A 19063-nucleotide genomic window follows, 5' to 3' on the forward strand; every position below is an offset into this window, starting at 1 on the left:
TCTTTCTTTCCTTCCTTCCTTCCTTCCTTTTCTTTCTTTCTTCCTTCTTTCTTTCTTTTCCATTAACAGCAGAATGAAATTTATTCCTATAAGCTGGAAGGGAGTAATTACTGAAATAAGGGAGAATGGTTAGAAGCAGACCATCTATTTTAACTTTTTCTTAGCTACTCCTATACTTCTGGGAATAAAAAAAATTATTTTTAAAACAAATGAGTTAACTCTTAGATATAACTGTGCCTGTGCCTGTATCTTTGGCTTCTTCTGTAGTAGCTGGTGATTCAGAAAGATGTCTTAGAGTAGACAAGTGATATCTTTCCAGATAATCCTCCTTGATGCTCTCAAACAGGGTGTTCCTATTGTACATCACACAGAATCATTACTGCTGCCCTTGTCTAGAGGAACCGCATATAGAGACTTATTAAAAAAAAAAGTCTCACTGACCAAGTCTCAAGAGAACAAGAAAGATGAGCTTCAGAGGCAGTCATTTCATGAAAGAGAGTGAGTACATCTGTACCAGCATAAGTCTTCCGTTTTCATCTACAACTGCTGCCCCTCCCCCATGGGAGGAGCTAATAGTCTTGGGATCCTGGCAAGAAGGTTAACTTCCCTGACCTCTGCTTATGAGCACACCCTACTTCATGGTACAGCCTATCTATCCACTAGGGAGCTCAACTGCTCTGACATTATAACTCTTACCTTCTATCTCCTCTGTTGTTTTGAAGGTTCCTGGGTCCTGGAAAGATCAGCTCCTTCATGAGTAAGGAGAATTGTGAGTTCTATAGCTGATAAGTGATGTAACTATATGGGGTAGGACTGGTAAGGTCTCTGAGGAGGAACATGGGTCCAGGGTTGGCAGTAGCCAGAGAGTATTCACATCCCAATCACCTGATTTTTCTTGAAGTCTGTGCTCCTAGATGATTCTAGAAGAGGATTTTTTTTTTGTCAGTTGTGGGGCTTGAATTCAGGGCCTGGGCACTGTCCCTGAGCCTCTTTATGCTCAAGGCTAGTGCTTTACCACTTGAGCCACAGCACCACTTCCAGTTTTTGAGTGGTTAATTAGAGATATGAGTCTCACAGGGACTTTTCTGCCTGGGCTAGCTTCAAACTGCAGATCTTATCCTCCTGAGTAGAGCCTGGCTGAAAGAGGCTTTTTTTTTTTAAAAGTCTAATCTATGGCCTCTGATTGAGGAGAATATGGCTCAAAGGCCCCGAAGAGATTCCTTACGATCCTTTCTTAGGGATGAAAGTTGCTTTCTGATGTTTTGTCCACAAAATGAAGAGCTCAAACACTGCGAATTAGGCAGAGGGTGGCATACCTGAAAACATCTGCCAGTCAAGGAGAAGAAGCAGGGCCAAACCTGGCCCTGGCCACACCAGTGGGCAAAGAGAAGCCACTGGCTTTGCTGTACAGGGGAGCCATACACCTATGTGGACTCACTTAATCCTTCCTGAAACCTTCTGAAGAAACACAGAAAAGGTAATGAACCTGCCCTGCTCTGTGATGAACAGAAGAGGTGATTAACTTGCCCAACACCCTAACAACAGGAAACCTAGAATATGACCAATTACACAGACAATCTTTTTTGTTTGGTAGTACTGGGGATAGAACTCAGAACACTTGCACCTGCTAGGCAAGTGTTCTATCCCTGAGCTACATATAATCTTAACCACAATTACCAAGCACAGTCTCATTGTATGTTAATTCATGTGGCAATGACTTTCAAAAAAATTCATGACAAAGTTATTCTGTCAGGAAATACTGCCTGGGACTTTTTCACAATTATTTGCTACTAAAGACATTTTCTTTTCCACGGTAATCTTTCTCTGTTAAGCATGTGGTCCTGGGAAGGTATCTCACAGGATTAAAGGAAACAATACCTTGTTGTTTAAGCACATTTTAAAATGGGCATTTTTCTCTTTTCAGCAAGCTAACTGCACAATAAACTTTCTGGACATAAAATATAATAACTGTCCCCTCAAAATCATGATGGCAAAGAGTACTTATATTTTTACTTCTTAATAGCCCAAACTGGAAGGGAAAGAGAATAAAATGGTGAGACAAAGGACAAAACCAATGCAACAGCGATATTCATGTTGGAAATAAACTTTACAACTCACAGGGGAGGCGAAGTGGGAGAAAACAAGGGAAGAGGTAACAATGTTCAACAAGAAATGTACTCATTACCTTACTTATGTAACTGTAGCCCCTGATATCACCCTCACAATTAATTAAATTAAAAGAACAATAGCCCAAGCTTTGTTTCCTATGAAGCTAGTACATTGTGCCTATACCCAGTAATTGATAAAAACTTCAGAATTTTTTTGGGTTTGGTGTTAGTAGGATTTGAACTCTAGGGTTTCTTACATTGGTGCTCTACTTTTTGTGCTATGCCTCTAGTCTAGCTTTCTGCTGGTTATTTTAGAATAACCAGGCACTGTTGTGCCTAGGATGATCATGAACCATAATCCTCTAGATCTCAGCCTTCTGAGTAACTAATATTATAGGTATATGCTAATGACGCCTGGCGTCAGAGTGCTATCCCTTAGTTTTCTTCTACTCAAGACTGGTATTCTACTACTTGAGCCACAGCTCCATTTCCAGCTTTTTGGTGGTTAACTGGAAATAAGAGTCATAGATTTTCCTGCCTGGACTGTAGAATTGAGCCAAGATTAAGTCAATGCCTGGCTCTTTCCTTCCTTCCTTCCTTTTCCTCTCCCCCTCTGTCTCTGTCTGTCTCTCTGTCTCTGTCTCTGTCTCTCTCTCTCTGTCTCTGTCTCTCTCTGTCTCTGTCTCTCTCTCTCTCTCTCAGTAAATTAACAAGTGAAAGATGAAGTCAGCCCTGATCCAAGACAAGTGACCCCTACTTGGTAGACTGGAATTTGGGAATCATGGTGACTGAGCAAGTTTGGAGCTGGGATTGCTTTCTAAGAATGGAGTTAGAAATCATCTGTTCATCTTTCCTGCCTGTCCTTGTTAAAGGCAGAGAACCAAGATTCTGTGAGTCAGAGACCAGTGGACAGGAGGAGAGTCAGTCGCCAATGAATGAGGAGGCTGCTCCCAACCAACAGGTGCCTTCTCACCATGTGGCCCAACACACACACACACACACACACACACACACACACACACACACACACACACACACACACACACACACACACACACACACACACACACACACACACACACTGGTTCTTGAGAGGGGGCCAGTGAAAGTGCACACAGAGTGTTTTAAGGCACCAAGGGCTACAGGGTCATTTAGGAGAATCCAGAAGCAGGGCAGACCAACTTCTTCAGTATCTAGTTCTTCTGGAGGCTGGAGAACAGTAGTGGGGAGCCCCACTGTCCTGAGACTCTGCTCTTGGGGTGAGTAGGGCCATGCTCACCCTGAAGAGACTTCTCTAACCAACTTTGTAGGAACTGATCCCAGAGCTGACTGAAACTCAGTCCTGTCTTTTTATCAGTAACATGCCTGGTGCTTCCTGCTACAACAAAACACAAGATGTGTGGGGTTTGAAATGGTTACTGAATGTAATTCAGAGAAATACAGAAGCTACAAGCCCCCATTTCACTATGAGCAGCCTCTTGTCCAGGTTAGAGATGAAAGTACCTTTAAGGGCAAGAGCTGTTATAAGACATAGAGTCTGGCCTTCATTTATTTTCCATGGGTCAATATAACTCGATTACACCAAGTGCATCCACCCTATAGAAAGGCTTATCTACATGACCATTTATTTTATCACTCCTGTACAAAAACATTGTATGTGTTAAAGGTTCTTTCCACAATAAAATAAGAGGGCTGATAGGTATGAATGTGAGCTGGCACTTGAAAGAGTTTAGTTCTCACTTCCTCAGGTGCCTCCTCTTAGATACCAGGGGGAGGGTGGTATCTAGAATTAGGTCCTTCTCCCTGCTGAGGTCATAACCCTTCCCACTGTCAAACCTGCCTGCACCCTGTTCACCAGCATTAGGTTCAAATCACTTCTCAAATCATCAGTTTCTCATGGTGGTGACGTATGTTTACTTCTTCCACTGGTCAATGTCATGAGAACAGGTATCTCCCTTCATTTAAATGGGATTCTGGGTCCAGCTGTCTGCTTAGACAGGAAAATTGAGGTAGAAAGGCTGATTGTATCAGACCTACCACTGAGGAAAGAAGTTACTCAAACCACATCTCCTCATCAGATCTGAATTACTGCTCTAAAAATGAAAAGAAGCACAATCCAAGAGCATATGGTGGACTCTCTGACCTGAGCCCGCACTCTGTGTAGACACTGCCCTCCCTCCTGGAGAACTTGGCAGGTGAGGGGAGGAAGCACAAAGAGCCCCAGCTGCCGCAGGTGCAGATGGAAACATGCAGGGTACAGGCTGTACTTGCCTTGATGGTGGTGCTGGGGCCCACGTCATGCAGAAGGGACATCTCTGGGGGGCTCCGGGGCAGCCCGTCATCCTCAGAACTCATGCCGGTGTCCTCTGCCCGCTTGGCAGGAATCCCTCCTGGAGGTGGTGGTCCCATTCGCACATTACATTGTATTTTTAACTGGATTGAAATAAAGAACATCTGCTCTTACTATTTTCATCCAAGATTCCTAACAAACCTTCCTGTTCTGATTCATTCATCAAGAAATACCTACAATGCCCTTGTGTGGTACGGAGCAAGAACTGAAAGGGCTTCTGTTCACCACTTGCTCCCCCTCCCTGTTTCCTCTCATCTAAGTCTTGAACTCAGGGCCTGGGCACTGTCCCTTAGCTTTTTTCACCCAAGGCTGATACTCTACCACTTGAGCTACAGCTCTACCTGTAGCTTTTTGCTGGTTAATAGGAGAGAAGAGTCTCATGGACTTTCCTGCCCAGGCTGGCTTTGAACTTTGGTCCTCAGACCTTAGTCTCCTGAGTAGTCAGTATTACAGACATGAGCCATGAAAATTACTTAGATGCACCCATCCTCATCTAAGTTATAACTTAGATGCTAATTTGTGTATCTTAGGAGAGCTGTGAAGTGTCTGTAAATCTATTTTCAATACATCAGGGACCAAACACAAATGATTTAGAAACATACGGATTGATATTTGACATATATACCAAGTGGTGCTTACCTGCAGAGCTTTAATCCGGTCACACACATTTTCTTGGGAAAACACTCTCACAGGTCGAGCAGGATCCTGCCCCGCCTCAGGAATGAAAATACTGTCATGTGAGAGGGCCCGGCTGCCCAGCGTGCCTCTGGACTCCCTAGGGTAAAAGAACCACTGTGATCCTGGTTCCAGCTCTGAATCTCACTGAGCCCTGAGGGACTCGGAGTGTGAAAGGGGGTGGGGGTTAGCACCGCAGCATACAAGGAGCCCTCTGTTGTGTTTAGTTTATAGTTGCCTCCTACTTCAGTTTATCCCCCTTGCTGTTAAACATCACAAGTTACTGTCAGGAGCCTCATACAAATGGGTATTTCCCTAAGACATCTAACAGTTGTAGGAAATCTTTTTATGGTGGAAAAAACCCAAGATTGATCAAGGTGTGAGGTCCAAGCCTGCAGAAAGGAGGGACTGGCTTTGGCTGGGTTCTGTGGAAACTTGTTTTGGATGTCCTGAGAAGATGAGGTCAGCCCCTTGTGGAAGTGGAGGCTGTTTGTACCAGGGCAAGCCTGACAGAGCATCCTCCTAAGATGGCCAAAACTATTTACCCGTGGCTCCTTTAGAATGAGATCTGCACATCTGCCAAGCCACACCTTATTCTATGATCTGTTTTGATCTGTGCATATTACTTGTGCTTCTAGTCTTGAGCATCATCACCATCCTAGGCTTCTAGCTCAAGGATCTGATTTGGATCTGAACCCACAGGACATTCATGAAACATGCTCAGAGGATGTGGGAATTAGCTGTCAGATTTTCCTAGCAACTTGAACAATAGGTGGAAGGAGATGACCAAGAGACTGCTGGTGAAGGAAGGAAAGCCGCCAATGCACACATGGGACATCTTGTGCACACCAGCTCCACCCTGCCGTCTCTGGGCATCCTGTCTTCGATGGGGCATTGGGAACTGATGTGTGGCCCTGCCTTCCTACAGAACAAATCATGCTCTATATATCCTCTTAATTAAACTTGTTAGTTCACTACTGGAAGCCTGCAAGTGGGAACCCAGGATTCCAAGAAGGGTGTGTCCTCACAGCTCTGGGAAGCAAGCAGCCCAGTGAAAACACCTGGCCCTCATTGCCAACAGCAGCTCTTAACCCAGGGGTCAAATACACATCTGGATTTCCCTTTAACATGGAAAGCTTGTGGCCACCCTCTGGGAATCACAATCAAACCCCTCTACCCCAGTAGTAAATCAAAGCATCACATGATGAAGGACACTATAGCCTACACATGGGACAAGAGCTCTCTAAGCTGGGGTAGTCTCATGGGATAAAGCTAAGCAAAACTATCACAGATAGCACAGAGCAAGGTCGGATATATCACTCATGTCTGGGAAAAAAAGAAACCCTGATGGTGCCCATTGGGAGGCACTGGAGTGCCAGCACACTAGTAAGAGAGCTGAGTCAGCTGAGCGAATAATCATTGGCCTGTATTTCCTGTGCAGACTATATTTTATAGTGTCATTAAGTTGATGAAAGATAGTTCTTCATATAAGAAATCTAGCTTGAATGTAGTGGTTCGTGCCTATAATCCCAGCTACTTAAGAGGCAGAGATTTGGCAGATCCTGGTTTGAGGCAGGCCCTGGGTAAAAAGCACCAGACTCTATTTAAAAAGTGACTAAAGCAAAAAGCACTGCAAAGAGCAACTGCTCAAGTGGTAGAGCAACTGCCTGGCAAGTGCAAGGCTCTGAATTTTTCCAAAAGCAAAATCAGGCAAATAAAACCCCATGAAAACAAAGGAGCAATCCAGTTAGCAAATGTAAAACTAATGCTGGAATTATGAAAAGTACCACTTCGCTGAGAATCAATGGATCAGTAGCAGATGTTAAAAGCACTGATGAAGGTTGGTGGAGAGATCACACTGGTATCCTTGTAATCCAGGGCTTGCTAAATATGAAGTATGTGATACATCAGGGACATTGACTTGAGCTACACATCTAGATCAATGAGTTCACAAGGAATCCAGAGAATATAGGCACACATTCAATTGTACCATCAATTGTACCAAGAGAGAAGTATCCATGGTGCAGGACATTCTGCAAGACAAAGGATCCTGCTCCTTCTACAGACCAATGACAGGAAACAGGAAGGAGGGCTTGGAGAATTGGTATAGATAAAGACAAGGAGGTAATAAACACCCATCAACTGAAACCCAACAGCTCCAGAAGGGTTCTGCCAGCACTAAGGTATCTTAGCACATGGAATCTCTTGCCCGTGCCAGTGCCTGTGGCCATGGTGGGAAACTGTTGCAGTGGCTGAAAGACATAGAATCTCACAGAGCTAGAGAACTGTCTCTTCCTTAGTGCCACTCTTGAAAAACACCATTCACTTCCTGAGCTTCATCAGATCAGGTATCTCAAACTTCCTTTCTCAGTAGCTAATGTCAACCTTGATAAATAATCATCTTGAGGATAGCTTCTCTGCTAAATGCTGTGAACAGAAAGATTTAAAGGGTCTGTTCCCCCCTTTTTTGCCCTGGGCTACTGTGGGAGGGAGGCCATTTCTCCCCCTTCAGCCCTCTAGATGACTATGTTCCTGTCTGTGGCTGCAGAGGTCACTCTCAGACTTGTTGCCCCTGGGAGAACAGTGTGATCCTCAGGATGTGGGATGGCGTGGGTGGGTGTTAAAAGAGTTCCTCTTAAACTAGCTAGTGAAAACAATGAATGATTAGTAATGTCATCACCATTAAATCTGTCTCCCCAAAGGCTCAGAGTGCAGCACTTAAAAACATGTGCAAAGCATTTCCACCATGCTTCATAAGGCATAGCCACTACTCAGGCGTGATCCCAGCTAGTACTGCAAAGTCAATCAAAACTCAATCTTTTCTCTTCAGTCATTTGGTGCCACCAAGTGGTCAACATATTTTCTACACCTCCCAAAGCTGATGTGCGTGGGGAGGGAGGCTGCTGAGGAGACAGGCACAGGACATCCTTGCTGGATACTAAAACCTAGGACCTCATGTCAGCTGACTCGTGAGGAATATCATGCTTCTCTAGTGAGGGGGTCAATGTGTAGAAGAAAGTGAAAAAGCTGCCACTGCAACAAATGTGTTTCTCTTCCCAACAGAAAGAACTGCTAGAACATCAAGTTATGCATAACCACAGTCTGGTGAAATAAGTTACAAAAATCAAGCGATTTAACTATCTTCATCCCTAATTGGGTCTGCCCTCACAACGGTATTCTTGGGTGATTTTCCTAAGACTGAACAATGGAAAATCTTCCCTTCTTCATCCCACCTCACCGCCATCCAGATACTAGACTACTCAGCATTCAAGTTCAGAGATATATGTGTCCGGTATTATGAAATGTGAAATTAAGTGTCAGTCCACATCCCAATCCTGCAACTTTCAGTAGAATGCTGGGCAGGCTCCTAAGTCTGGCTCTATAGCTGGTATTGGTGCATGGTTCCTCTGTCTAGCCATCGTGGACTTTTAATCTATGCAGCAACTACTTAATTAGGTTTCCTCCAACATTATGTTTGCAATGGTAAAATACAGTACGTGTGGTAAGCTCTATGGATATTACCTGGGAGGAGGGAAGGCTCAGGGACCCTGCAAATTTTTAAGACTTTGGGTCCTCCTGTGCCCAGAAACCATCTCCTGGCTGGGGCATACAGGATAATGGGCATGAAAAGCAACTTACTCAAGTTCATCCTCAGAGTCATAGCCCACAGGCCCCGACTCGATGGCCATGACCTCACTCTTGGCCTGGTTTTGTTTCCAAGTGCTACTTCCTGTGGATGATGGGGATTCTTTTCTCTTCTTCTTCCCAAACAGCTTCTTGAAGGTTTTGAATTTGGATTTTTTCTTTCCTATACAGATTAAAAGAAAAGAAGATGAGAAAGACTGTGTGTCTATGTGCAGGTGGGAAACTGGCACAATTGTATCCCCACCATCCAGTGGTTTCTCAATCATTTGCTTCAGAAATGGTCTCTGATTTCTGTTTCTTTAGGATCTTTAAGCACATGGGCCATGAACTCTTTGGAGCATGAGCACAGAATCAAAGCCCAAGCAACTGATCTCTGAAATATATACAGGCCACAACAAAAGTCTGGATGAGGTAAAGGTTATGTAATAATGCAAGTTATTTTCTTTTAAAAACATTATTTGGGGACAGTGTGGTAGTGCATGCCTGTCATTCCAGTTACTTGGAAGGCAGAAATAGGAAGACTGTGGTTTCAGACCAGCCTGGGAAAAAGTTGCCGAGATTCCATCTCAAAGAACAAGCTGAGCATGCTGTTACATTCCTGTTATACCAGCTCCACTGGAGGCAGAGGTAGAAGACTGCGGTCCAAAGCTAGCCCCGGACAAAAGTACTAGACTCTATCTGAAAAATAACTAAAGCAACAAGGTTTGGGGTGTGACTCAGGTGGTAGAATGCTTGCATACAAGTATGAGTCACTAAGTTCAAACCCCAATATAACCAAAAATATTACTTCAATTGTACAGATTTATAGCATATTTTGAGATAATTGATACATGTATATTGTTTGCAATTATTAAAATATGGGTGTTAACATTTCCATATCCTAAAACTTTTTGGAGGAAGTACTATTGTGGTTTGCACTCAATGTATTTGCTAGTTAGGCACTTAATCCAAACCACAGACCTTTTATGCTTCATGTTGTCTTCCAGGTGGAGCCTCATGTTTTCACCTGGGATTGGCCTCAGATCATGACTGATAGCTTCTGTGTAGCTACAATGACTGGCACGTCCCACCACACCTGGCTTATTGAGACCGAGTCTAACTAATGTTTTGCCAGGTTGGCCTCAACCCCTGCTCCTCCTGATCTCTGCTCCCTAAGTAGCTGGGATTTACAAACAGTGGCCACTGTGCCAAGCCTTCCTTAAACATTTAATCTTTTTATTAACATGTGATAACAGTATGCATATATGGGATATAACTTGGAGATAATGTGATAGTTTAATACATGTGTGTGATACATATTTGTAATCTTCCTGCTTCTGCTTTTCCAGGAGCTAGGATTACAAGAGTGCATCAGTGTGTCCAGAATCAACATTCTCTTTATCCACTACACTAAGGACAATCACTGAAGATGGCCTACTGAAGCACCAGATGGTGGTTATCCCCATAGTGGAAGGGGCAGGTTGCGGTCAGGAGTGCCTGATTCATCTATGCTTCCTCAATGTTGCAGTTCGAGGGACTTTTGAACATTTTGTGATACATCTCTGATGTCACCTTCATCCTTGCCCATAGATTCTATCATATCTGTGACTTCACAATAGGAGCTCTTTCCTTTCCCTCTGAGTATTTTTGAAAAGTCACAGCGAAAAGATGCAACATCAGAGATCACCACAATGCTGCCCAGTACATCATGGGAATTTGCTAAAACAATTTAGTTCAAATAGCAAGTAAACTTCTGTGTGTTTGTATATGTGTGTGTGTTTGTGTGTGCCCACATGTACATGTACCAGTCCCGGGACTTGGACTCAGGGCCTGGGTGCTGTCCCTGAGCTTTTGTGTTCAAGACTAGCATTCACCCACTTGAGCCACAGCCCCATTTCTGACTTTTAGTGCTTAATTTGAAATAAGAATCTCACAGAATTTCCTGCCCTGGCTGGCTTCCAATCATGATCCTCAGATCTGAGCCTCCAAAGTAGCCAGGATTACAGGTGTGAGCCATGGGTGCCTGGCTATAAGTAAATATTTTATAAATTAAATTACTTTAAAATATGACAGGATATTTCTATTTCATTTTTGTTAACATTATAAGATCTTGAATTCATGAGGAGAATTACTTAGGATTATTCTAGCAGGAATAGAGAGAACCTTTCTCTGGTAGTAGGTAAATTCTACAGCATAGTTTGCTTAATGTCTAGTGGGAATAATCACAAAATGTTCATGTTGTTAAAGGATAGCTTTCTATGAGAGTTATTTTGAGTTCCCTGCACTTGGTTGGAAAACCACCTGGCCTTTGCTTAGACAGAAAAGGTGGGACAAAAGATGAACTAATATATCAATGGTACTCACTAGATACTATGTGGAAAATGAACTATACAACCTGTGGTTGGGGATGGGAGGGAAAAATTTAGAGAGAGCAAGAGAAGAGGTGACATTGTCCAAAAATAAATGCACTCATTACCTGGCTTATGTAACCCCTCTTTATATCTATCACCTCTACAATAACAATAAAATAAAAAATGGGGGAAAATATTGGTAGGTGTCCTTGAAGCTGTGAAAAATACAGTTCCTCTCCTGACAGTCAGAGATGCTGCTGACCAAATGATGGTGTGGGTAAGACTGGAGCAGCCAAGGCCCTGAGTATAACTCTGTGCTTCCTGGGCCACTTATGTTAGCTGTCCATTTGTGGTCTATTTCTTCTAGTGCTAGGCTTTGTAATTTAATATCTCTAATGGTTACAGGGATGGTCTGGATTTCTACTTCTTGAACCTATTTTATTCATTTATACATTTCTGTGAATTTATCTTTTTTTCCAAATTTATTGGCAACAAGTCATCACTAATATATTCTTTTAAAAAATTTTGGTTACATTTCTGTTTAAAAATGTATTGCCAAGGTGATGTTTAAAGGGGTTACAGTTACATATGTAAGGTAGTGAGTACATTTCTTGTTGAACTTGTTATCCCCTCCCTCATTTTTCTCCCACTTTTCCTCCTCCCCATGCCTCCCAAGTTGTACGGTTCATTTCCAACATATTGTCTTGTGAGTATCACTGTTGCATGGGTTCACCCTTTGTACTTTGTCTCACCATTTTGTTGTTCCCTTTTCCTTCCCTAATTCAGATAAACACATATACAATACCCAGTGTACCAGAATCAAATACAGTGACAACAGGAGATAAACCATAGGAAAAAGAAAAAAACACAAAAGAAGAAGAAATCACATTGTTAAAAACAACAAAGGAAAACCTCTTGTGTCCATGTCTTAGAGTTCATTTTGCTTAGCATCATCCTATATGGTCATGTGTATGTAGCTATTGAGCTATTCTGTTCATCTCTTGGGATTATCCTAGACATATACTAATTATTACAAATGAGGGAAACCATGGGATCTGTTTCTTTGAGTATGACTTAATACAATTTTTTCCAAGTTTTTCCATTTCCTTACAAAGGGGGCGGTGTCATTCTTTCTGATGGAAGCATAGACTTCCACTATATATATATAATTTTCTTGATCCATTCATCTACCGAGGGGCATCTGGGTTGGTTCCATATCTTAGCTATGGTGAATAATGCTGCGATAAACATAGTCGTGCTGGTAGCTTTAGTATGGACTTGTTTGTGGTCATTTGAAATGCCCAGAAGTTGGATTGCTGGGTCATAGGGGAGCTTTATGTGTAGTTTTTGAGAAACCTCCATCATGTTTTCCAGAGTGGTTGAACAATGTACACTCCCACAAACAGTGTAGTAGCTTTCCCTTTTGACCACATCCCCTCTAGCATCTGTTACTATTAGAAAAACAGCATTAAAATAGCTATTAGATAGTTATTTTAACTGGGATGAGCTGGATCTCAATGTTGTTTTGATTTGCATTCCTATTGTGGCCAGAGATGTTGAGCATTTCTTCATGTGTCCATTGGATATTCTTATTTCCTCTTCAGAGAAGTCTCTCTTTAAGTCTTTATACACTTTTTAATGGGGCAGTTGTTTCTTTGAGGATTTGTTTTTTGGGGATTTAGTTTTTTGAGTTCTAAATATATTTTCGATATGAGGCCCTTGTCTGTTGTATGGCTAATGAAGATCTTCTCCCGATCTGTGGGCTTTCTATTGATATATCTAGCTATGTCCTTTGCCATGCAGAAGCTCTGCAGTTTAATGCAATCCCATTTGTCCAACCTTTCTTTGATTTGTTGAGTCTTTATTAAGAAATTTTTGGTCTATGCCAAGGAGCCCTATTGTTTCTCCTATTCCTTCCAGTAATGTTTTCAGGGTATCTGCTTTTACCTTGAGGTCTTTGATCCATTTGGAATTGATTCTGGTCCAGGATGATATATTAGGGTCTAGTTTTAGTTTTCTACAGGGGTTTAACCAATTTTGCCAGCACCAGTTGCTGAAGAGTCGGTCTTACTTCCATCCTAATTTTTGGCTCCCTTATCAAAGATTAGATGGTCATGGTCTGCAGGTTCATTTCTGGGTCTTCAGTTGTATTCCATTGGTCCTCAGGTCTGTTTTTGTGCCAGTACAAGGCTGTTTTGATTACGATTCCCTTGTAATAGAGTTTGAAGTTTGGTATTGATATTCCTCCAGCACTGTTCTTTCTGCTAAGGATTGTTTTTGCTATTTGGGGTCTTTTATTATTGCATATAAATTTTTGGATTGGAATGATATTGGGATATTGATGGGTACTACATTGAATTTATAGACAGCCTTTGGAAGTATTGCCATTTTCACGATGTTGATCCTCCCAATCCAGGAGCATGGGAGGTTTTTCCATTTCCTTAGTTCTACTTTCATTTCCTTTTTCAGGTTTTTAACGTTTTCATCATAGAGGTCCTTCACGTCTTTGGTTAATTCCTAGGTATTTTATTTGGGGGGGGGGGGATATTACAAAGGAGTTGCTTTCCTGATTTCAGCCTTGCTCTTAACTCTCATTTTTGAGGGTTAAGATCCTCCAGCACTAATATTTTCTTATGGTTCTAGAATCCACAGTATCTGTACTGGTGGCTCCCTTCTCCTTCCTCATGTTAACTATTTGCTCCTTTTTTTTTCAGTGATTAGCAGAACCAAAGCTGTGTCCTAGGTGACGCATTCTAGGTCAGCAGTTAATTTTTTTTCTAAGAATATACTAAAGCTATTATTTCATTGTTTTCTGGGTTCTGTTGTATTAAGAAGCCAGTTACTAATTTTTTCCTGTACTAGTTTTAAGATTTTTATTTTGGGCTTTCTGCAGACACACATTACATGTGTTATCTTTTACTTCTCCTCCTTGTTCATTAAATCTGAGGACCAGGCCATCTATATCATCATTATCATCGTTGTCGTCGTCATCATCATCATCATTATCATCATCATCATCATCATTTTACCAATTCCAGAACATTCTCAGCCACTCTTTCCTCTCAAGACTCTGCTAAATGTACACTACAGCCTTGTATATGTCTATGCCTTTTGTCCTTTTGTCTTTCCCTTCATTATTTCCTCATACTATCCTATATTCTGATTAATTTATTGGGATCTCAAGCTAATGTAAACCCACATTGAAATTTTAGTGGTTATATTTACTTTTAGAAATGCCTTTGTTCTTAAAATATTCTAATTTTTAAAATTCAGTAAAAAAAAAAGTCACTCTTTCTGAAGAAGTGTGTATAGAATAGCATAATTATCCCCACAATGCAGATGTAGAACTATAAGGGTCATGTGTGAGCATTCATACATGTATGAGAGAAAAGCAGAGATATGAGGCTTGGTTCAACGCTAGCCGAGGCAAAAACTCAGTGAGACCCTATATCCCAGAATAATCCAGGTGTGATAGAGTATATCTGTAATCCTAGCTACAAGGGATAGGAGGAGGGGAGGGACAGGAGAATTATAATTCCAGGCTGGATCCTGGCAAAAAGTGTATCTATTTGAAAAATAACTAAACAAAAAAGGCTGGGGAGTTTTTTTCAAGTAGTAAAGTGCATAGGAAGTGTGAAATCATGAGGTCAAACCCTAATAACCACCAAAAGAAAAGAGAACCATACAAGCTGAGCACTGGTGGCCCATGCCTATAATCCTAGCTACTCAGGAGGCTGAGATAGAGGAACACGGTTTGAAGCCAGCTTGGGCAGAAAAGTCCCCATGAGATTTTTATCTCCAATTAACCACTCAAAAATCAAAAGCGGCCCAGGCGCCGGTGGCGCATACCTGTAATCCTAGATACTCAGGAGGCTGAGATCTGAGGATCGTGGTTCAAAGCCAGCCCAGGCAGGAAAGTCAGTGAGACTCTTATTTCCCATAAACCACTAGAAAACTGGAAGTGGCACTGTGATTCAAGTGGTAGAGTGCTAACCTTGAGCAAAAAAAAGCACAGGGACAGTGCCTAGGCCATGAATTCAAGCCCCACTACTGACCAAAAAAATAAATAAATAAATAAATAAAGCATTGTAAGTTTCTAAATCTTGTTCTTTTTTCAAAATTGTCCTATGTTAGTTCCTTCTTTTTTCACATGAGTTTTAGAAACAGCTTCTAATGCCTGCAAATAGTTCAGATGGGATTTTGATTGTTTCACATTTACCTACTTCCTGCCGTTCTCCCTAGGTTATTTCAGCATTACCATCATTTTATCTACATAGACTTAACCTCTTCCTAAATAAAAATCTTTAAACCTTTATGAAAATCAAGTCAAACCAGTTGTTAGGGGTCAAGAATCCCAGGTTGTTTATCTGAGCTTCACAGCTGATTTCTGCTCTTCCCCCAACCCTCCAAGCACTGGGGATTGAACCCAGAGCCTTGCACATGCTATTCAAGTCCCCTACCACTTGAGCCATGTCCTAAAACATAGCTGCATGTTAAACAGTGCACTGTACCTAGACGTACACAGTCACAACTCAATTTTAGGAGAATTAACATCTTGCAACAGTGAGTCTTCCAATCCAAAAGTACAATATCTCTCTCCATATATTCAGTCCTTGTTAATTTCTTTCATCAATTATTTGTGGGTTAACTAATCTTTTTGAGAGTCTCTATGTAGTTTAGGGTGGTCTAGAACTCACTACACTTATGTATTTAGATATATACTGAAGGATCTCAATTTTTTGTGCTATTGTAAACAATCCTTTTAAGTATTTTCAATTTTCAATTGTTCTTTGCTAGCTAGTACGTACAAATATATGAGTTTGGGTACTTTCTTATACATTTTGGTTAGCTGCAAAAAGCAACTAACAATCTTAAAAGTGTTATTTCTTCCTTCCATCTTTTTTTAACCCTTTCTTTTTCTTAACTTATTGCACAGGATGTTTTCTATGCCACTTTTTAAGGTTCCCTGACACTTCTAGATGGTTTCAAACATTTTTTTATTACCTTGCAAAGTAGTACAATAGTACTCTATTGCATGTATTTGTTAATCCTGATATTTGGTAACTTTATGTGAATTCTCTTATTTCTGCATTTATTACTTTGCCAAGGTTGTTGGCAAAACTAAGAAATATGCTTTGTGGTACAAACCACCACGAACTGGGTAATTTAAACAATAGAAATAAATTGTCTCCTAATTCTTGAGGAAGGAAGGCTGAAATCAAGTGCAGACACACGTGGATCCTTCAGGGGTGAGATGGAGAGAAATCTGTTTCTCATCTGAGCTCTGACCTCTTGTGGAGAGGCACACAATAGTGATGCATCACCCCACTCTTTGCCTACATTTTCAGGGATGTTCTCCCCATGTGTCTATCTTCAAATCCCCCCATTGTTATTTTGTTTAAAGTTTATATGCTGTATTTTTATTGCATGAAATAATGGGGTTCATTATGACAGTTCCACACATGCATCCAATGTGTTTTGATCTTATTCACTACTCATCTCCCTCTCTTATACCCCTTTTCTTGGTCTCTTGCCCCAACTCCCATAAGTCCTCTGCTTATATCCTCATGGATATAGAATCCTCGTAAATGTCTCATTTTTTATAAGGACTCAACCATTGTATTTTAAGACCACCCTATTCCACATAACTCATTTTAACTAATACCAGATAAGGATACATTTGGAAGTGCTAGGGACTTCAGCATATAAATTCTGGGAACACAGTTCAGTGCACAGCATGTTGATTTTCATTTATGGAGCCTTATTGCCTTACACACCTGGTTATCATTAATGACATGCTTGTCATGGAATTGAAAATACTATGTTCTATAATAATTTGAAGTTTAGACAGAGGTTTCCCTTTGAGAAGATTGTTTGCTTCTGCAACGTACCTGAGGTGTGTACAGTCTAGGAACACAATTGAATCAAGTTTAGGGCTTGAAGTTCTCCTAATTAATTACCAAGTGACACAAACTGAAGTTACCAATCCAAATGAGGGCTGATCTATCCCTAGTTCACATCTATTCCAATTTTGTATCTCTGTGGGCTCCCAGATTATTGTAAAAGGTCTTCTACAAGAGAGGCACCTTGTATATACCCCAACTTTGTTTCCTGACCCTCTCACCTATGACCCCACAAAGACATGAAAATGAAATTCAAAATTTGAATATGATCTGAGGGCAAAGTGCTCCCTTATTCTTTTGGGTTACAATATTTCTTTCTATTCTGGCCCCAGAATGTTATTATCTAAAATTGTTTATTTTAAGTGGAGAGGGTTGGTCTGAATACTTAAAGCTCACTCTTATTTGAAATGGAGAAAATTTAGTTTCTTTCCTTCTTCTAAAATTGATTCTTCTTGATGACTGTGTAAGTATCCAGAACTAGTATTTACCAAGGTTATTTCAGAGAACAAAATACTTGTTCAAAGAGTATTTTCTGACTTAAAGTAAGCAATAATTCTCTGTGTCCCATACTATGAGAAATTTGAAACTACTTTCCTACCCTTACATTTGGGGAAAGTGGTTCTTATACAGAATAATAAGAAAAATTCATCTGTAACATATGAAAGGGAGTCTGAAGCTAATGGCTAGTAGCTAGAATTTAATATTGATGGAAGCATTTCTTAACTGAACTACATCACAGAAAATCATTATTGGCATCTTGACTTTAAAGAAGATGGAGGCCTCTGTTAGCAAAGCAAGAGCCATACAAATATCTAATCTAGGAAAAGGGACTTTATGTGGAGCTTGAAGACTTTTAATCTCAATTTCACAAGTCTATCAAGCCTTAAATAGCACTGTGTGGATAACAGTGGACGAGTCACATAGGAGAGTAATCCTGGACCTTGCTCTGAGATAATGATTCATGGGTCTGGAATTTCGCTCAGAAGATAACAAAGACCTCCTGAAGGAGAAAAGTCACAAGAGAGAGAAGTTCAAAGGCTGTTTTTTTATGTATTTTTTTCTATATAATCAGGTCATCCTGCAAAGGCCTCTAGTGATGCCTTGGGACATTCTTGGACAAATGAATCCATTCAGCACTGTTTCCTTTGCTTTCAAGTCAGAGACATATTCACCTCCAGTAAGAGGAAAATGCTGTCCAAAGTCTCCATGTTTGACAGAGAAGAGAGGGAGTCCCTCCCACAAGTAATATGAATGTGCCTGGGGTCACAGTGCAGGACAAGGCTTACCTGAACATGCTAGGGACTGGATATACTCCCACTAAGTGCATAGTCCATCAGCCCCTCATTCACCCCAACCCCAGGGCTCTTCCCAGAGCAGAGGAAGCAGGGCCTCACCTGTGCCATCTTCCCCAAGGCTTTCGGCTGCATCCCGAAGCTTAATGTCCGTCACCCTTGTGGAAATCATGTCCAGCTCGCTGAAAGCAGGCGGAAATTCATGTTAAAGGAACATGGTGAGCAGAAGTTACCAGTCAATAAGGTGACATATTAGGATGGTTGATGTCCTCATTTCCTTACATAATTTTATTAAAATTCTTCATACATGTTATTTTAAGAGCTATCCAATTATTTCAATGCATTGTAATTGTTTACATTGAGCTTCTCTTTTGAACTTATGAGAAATTCCAAGCAGATATAAAAGTTCAGAAAACATGATGAACCTACAGAAAGCTGTTCCTGCTTCATCTTTACCTCTATCCCACAGCCTTTCCACTAGTTTCTCTAATCAAATCATCCCAGACACTGTTAAAAAAATCTGACTTCTCATGGAAATCAGATAAATGCTTACTTAAAAGAGTGCACTCTTCTTATGAAAACCAACACATTGTTTATCTAGAAAGCTTTTCTTACTCAGAGTGACCAAATTCTCACACTTGAAAAAAGGGCTCAGATATTAGCTAATTCACATTTACAACTCATACATAATGAAAAATGAAGGGAGAAATACAAGGAAAATACAAAGGGAAGGAAAGGAACAGAATAAGAGCTGTGTCAG

The 19063-nt window shown here is 41.1% G+C and overlaps 1 protein-coding gene across 1 annotated transcript in view; it reads right to left on the reverse strand.

The window, feature by feature from the left end:
* The window catches only part of Cracdl (CRACD like), a 71413-nt gene that overhangs the window by 38310 nt on the left and 14040 nt on the right, over positions 1-19063 (reverse strand). Inside the window, exons 2-5 of the mRNA XM_042695364.1 lie at positions 18406-18485; positions 8773-8941; positions 5098-5233; positions 4380-4541 (exon numbers count right to left, since the gene is read on the reverse strand). Coding sequence (XP_042551298.1) covers positions 4380-4541; positions 5098-5233; positions 8773-8941; positions 18406-18485 — 547 coding nt within the window. The remainder of the gene's footprint in view (positions 1-4379; positions 4542-5097; positions 5234-8772; positions 8942-18405; positions 18486-19063) is intronic.

The sequence above is a fragment of the Dipodomys spectabilis genome, unplaced genomic scaffold (assembly GCF_019054845.1).
Source record: "Dipodomys spectabilis isolate Male_0828 unplaced genomic scaffold, ASM1905484v1 ptg000187l, whole genome shotgun sequence".
Classification (NCBI taxonomy): Eukaryota; Metazoa; Chordata; class Mammalia; order Rodentia; family Heteromyidae; genus Dipodomys; species Dipodomys spectabilis.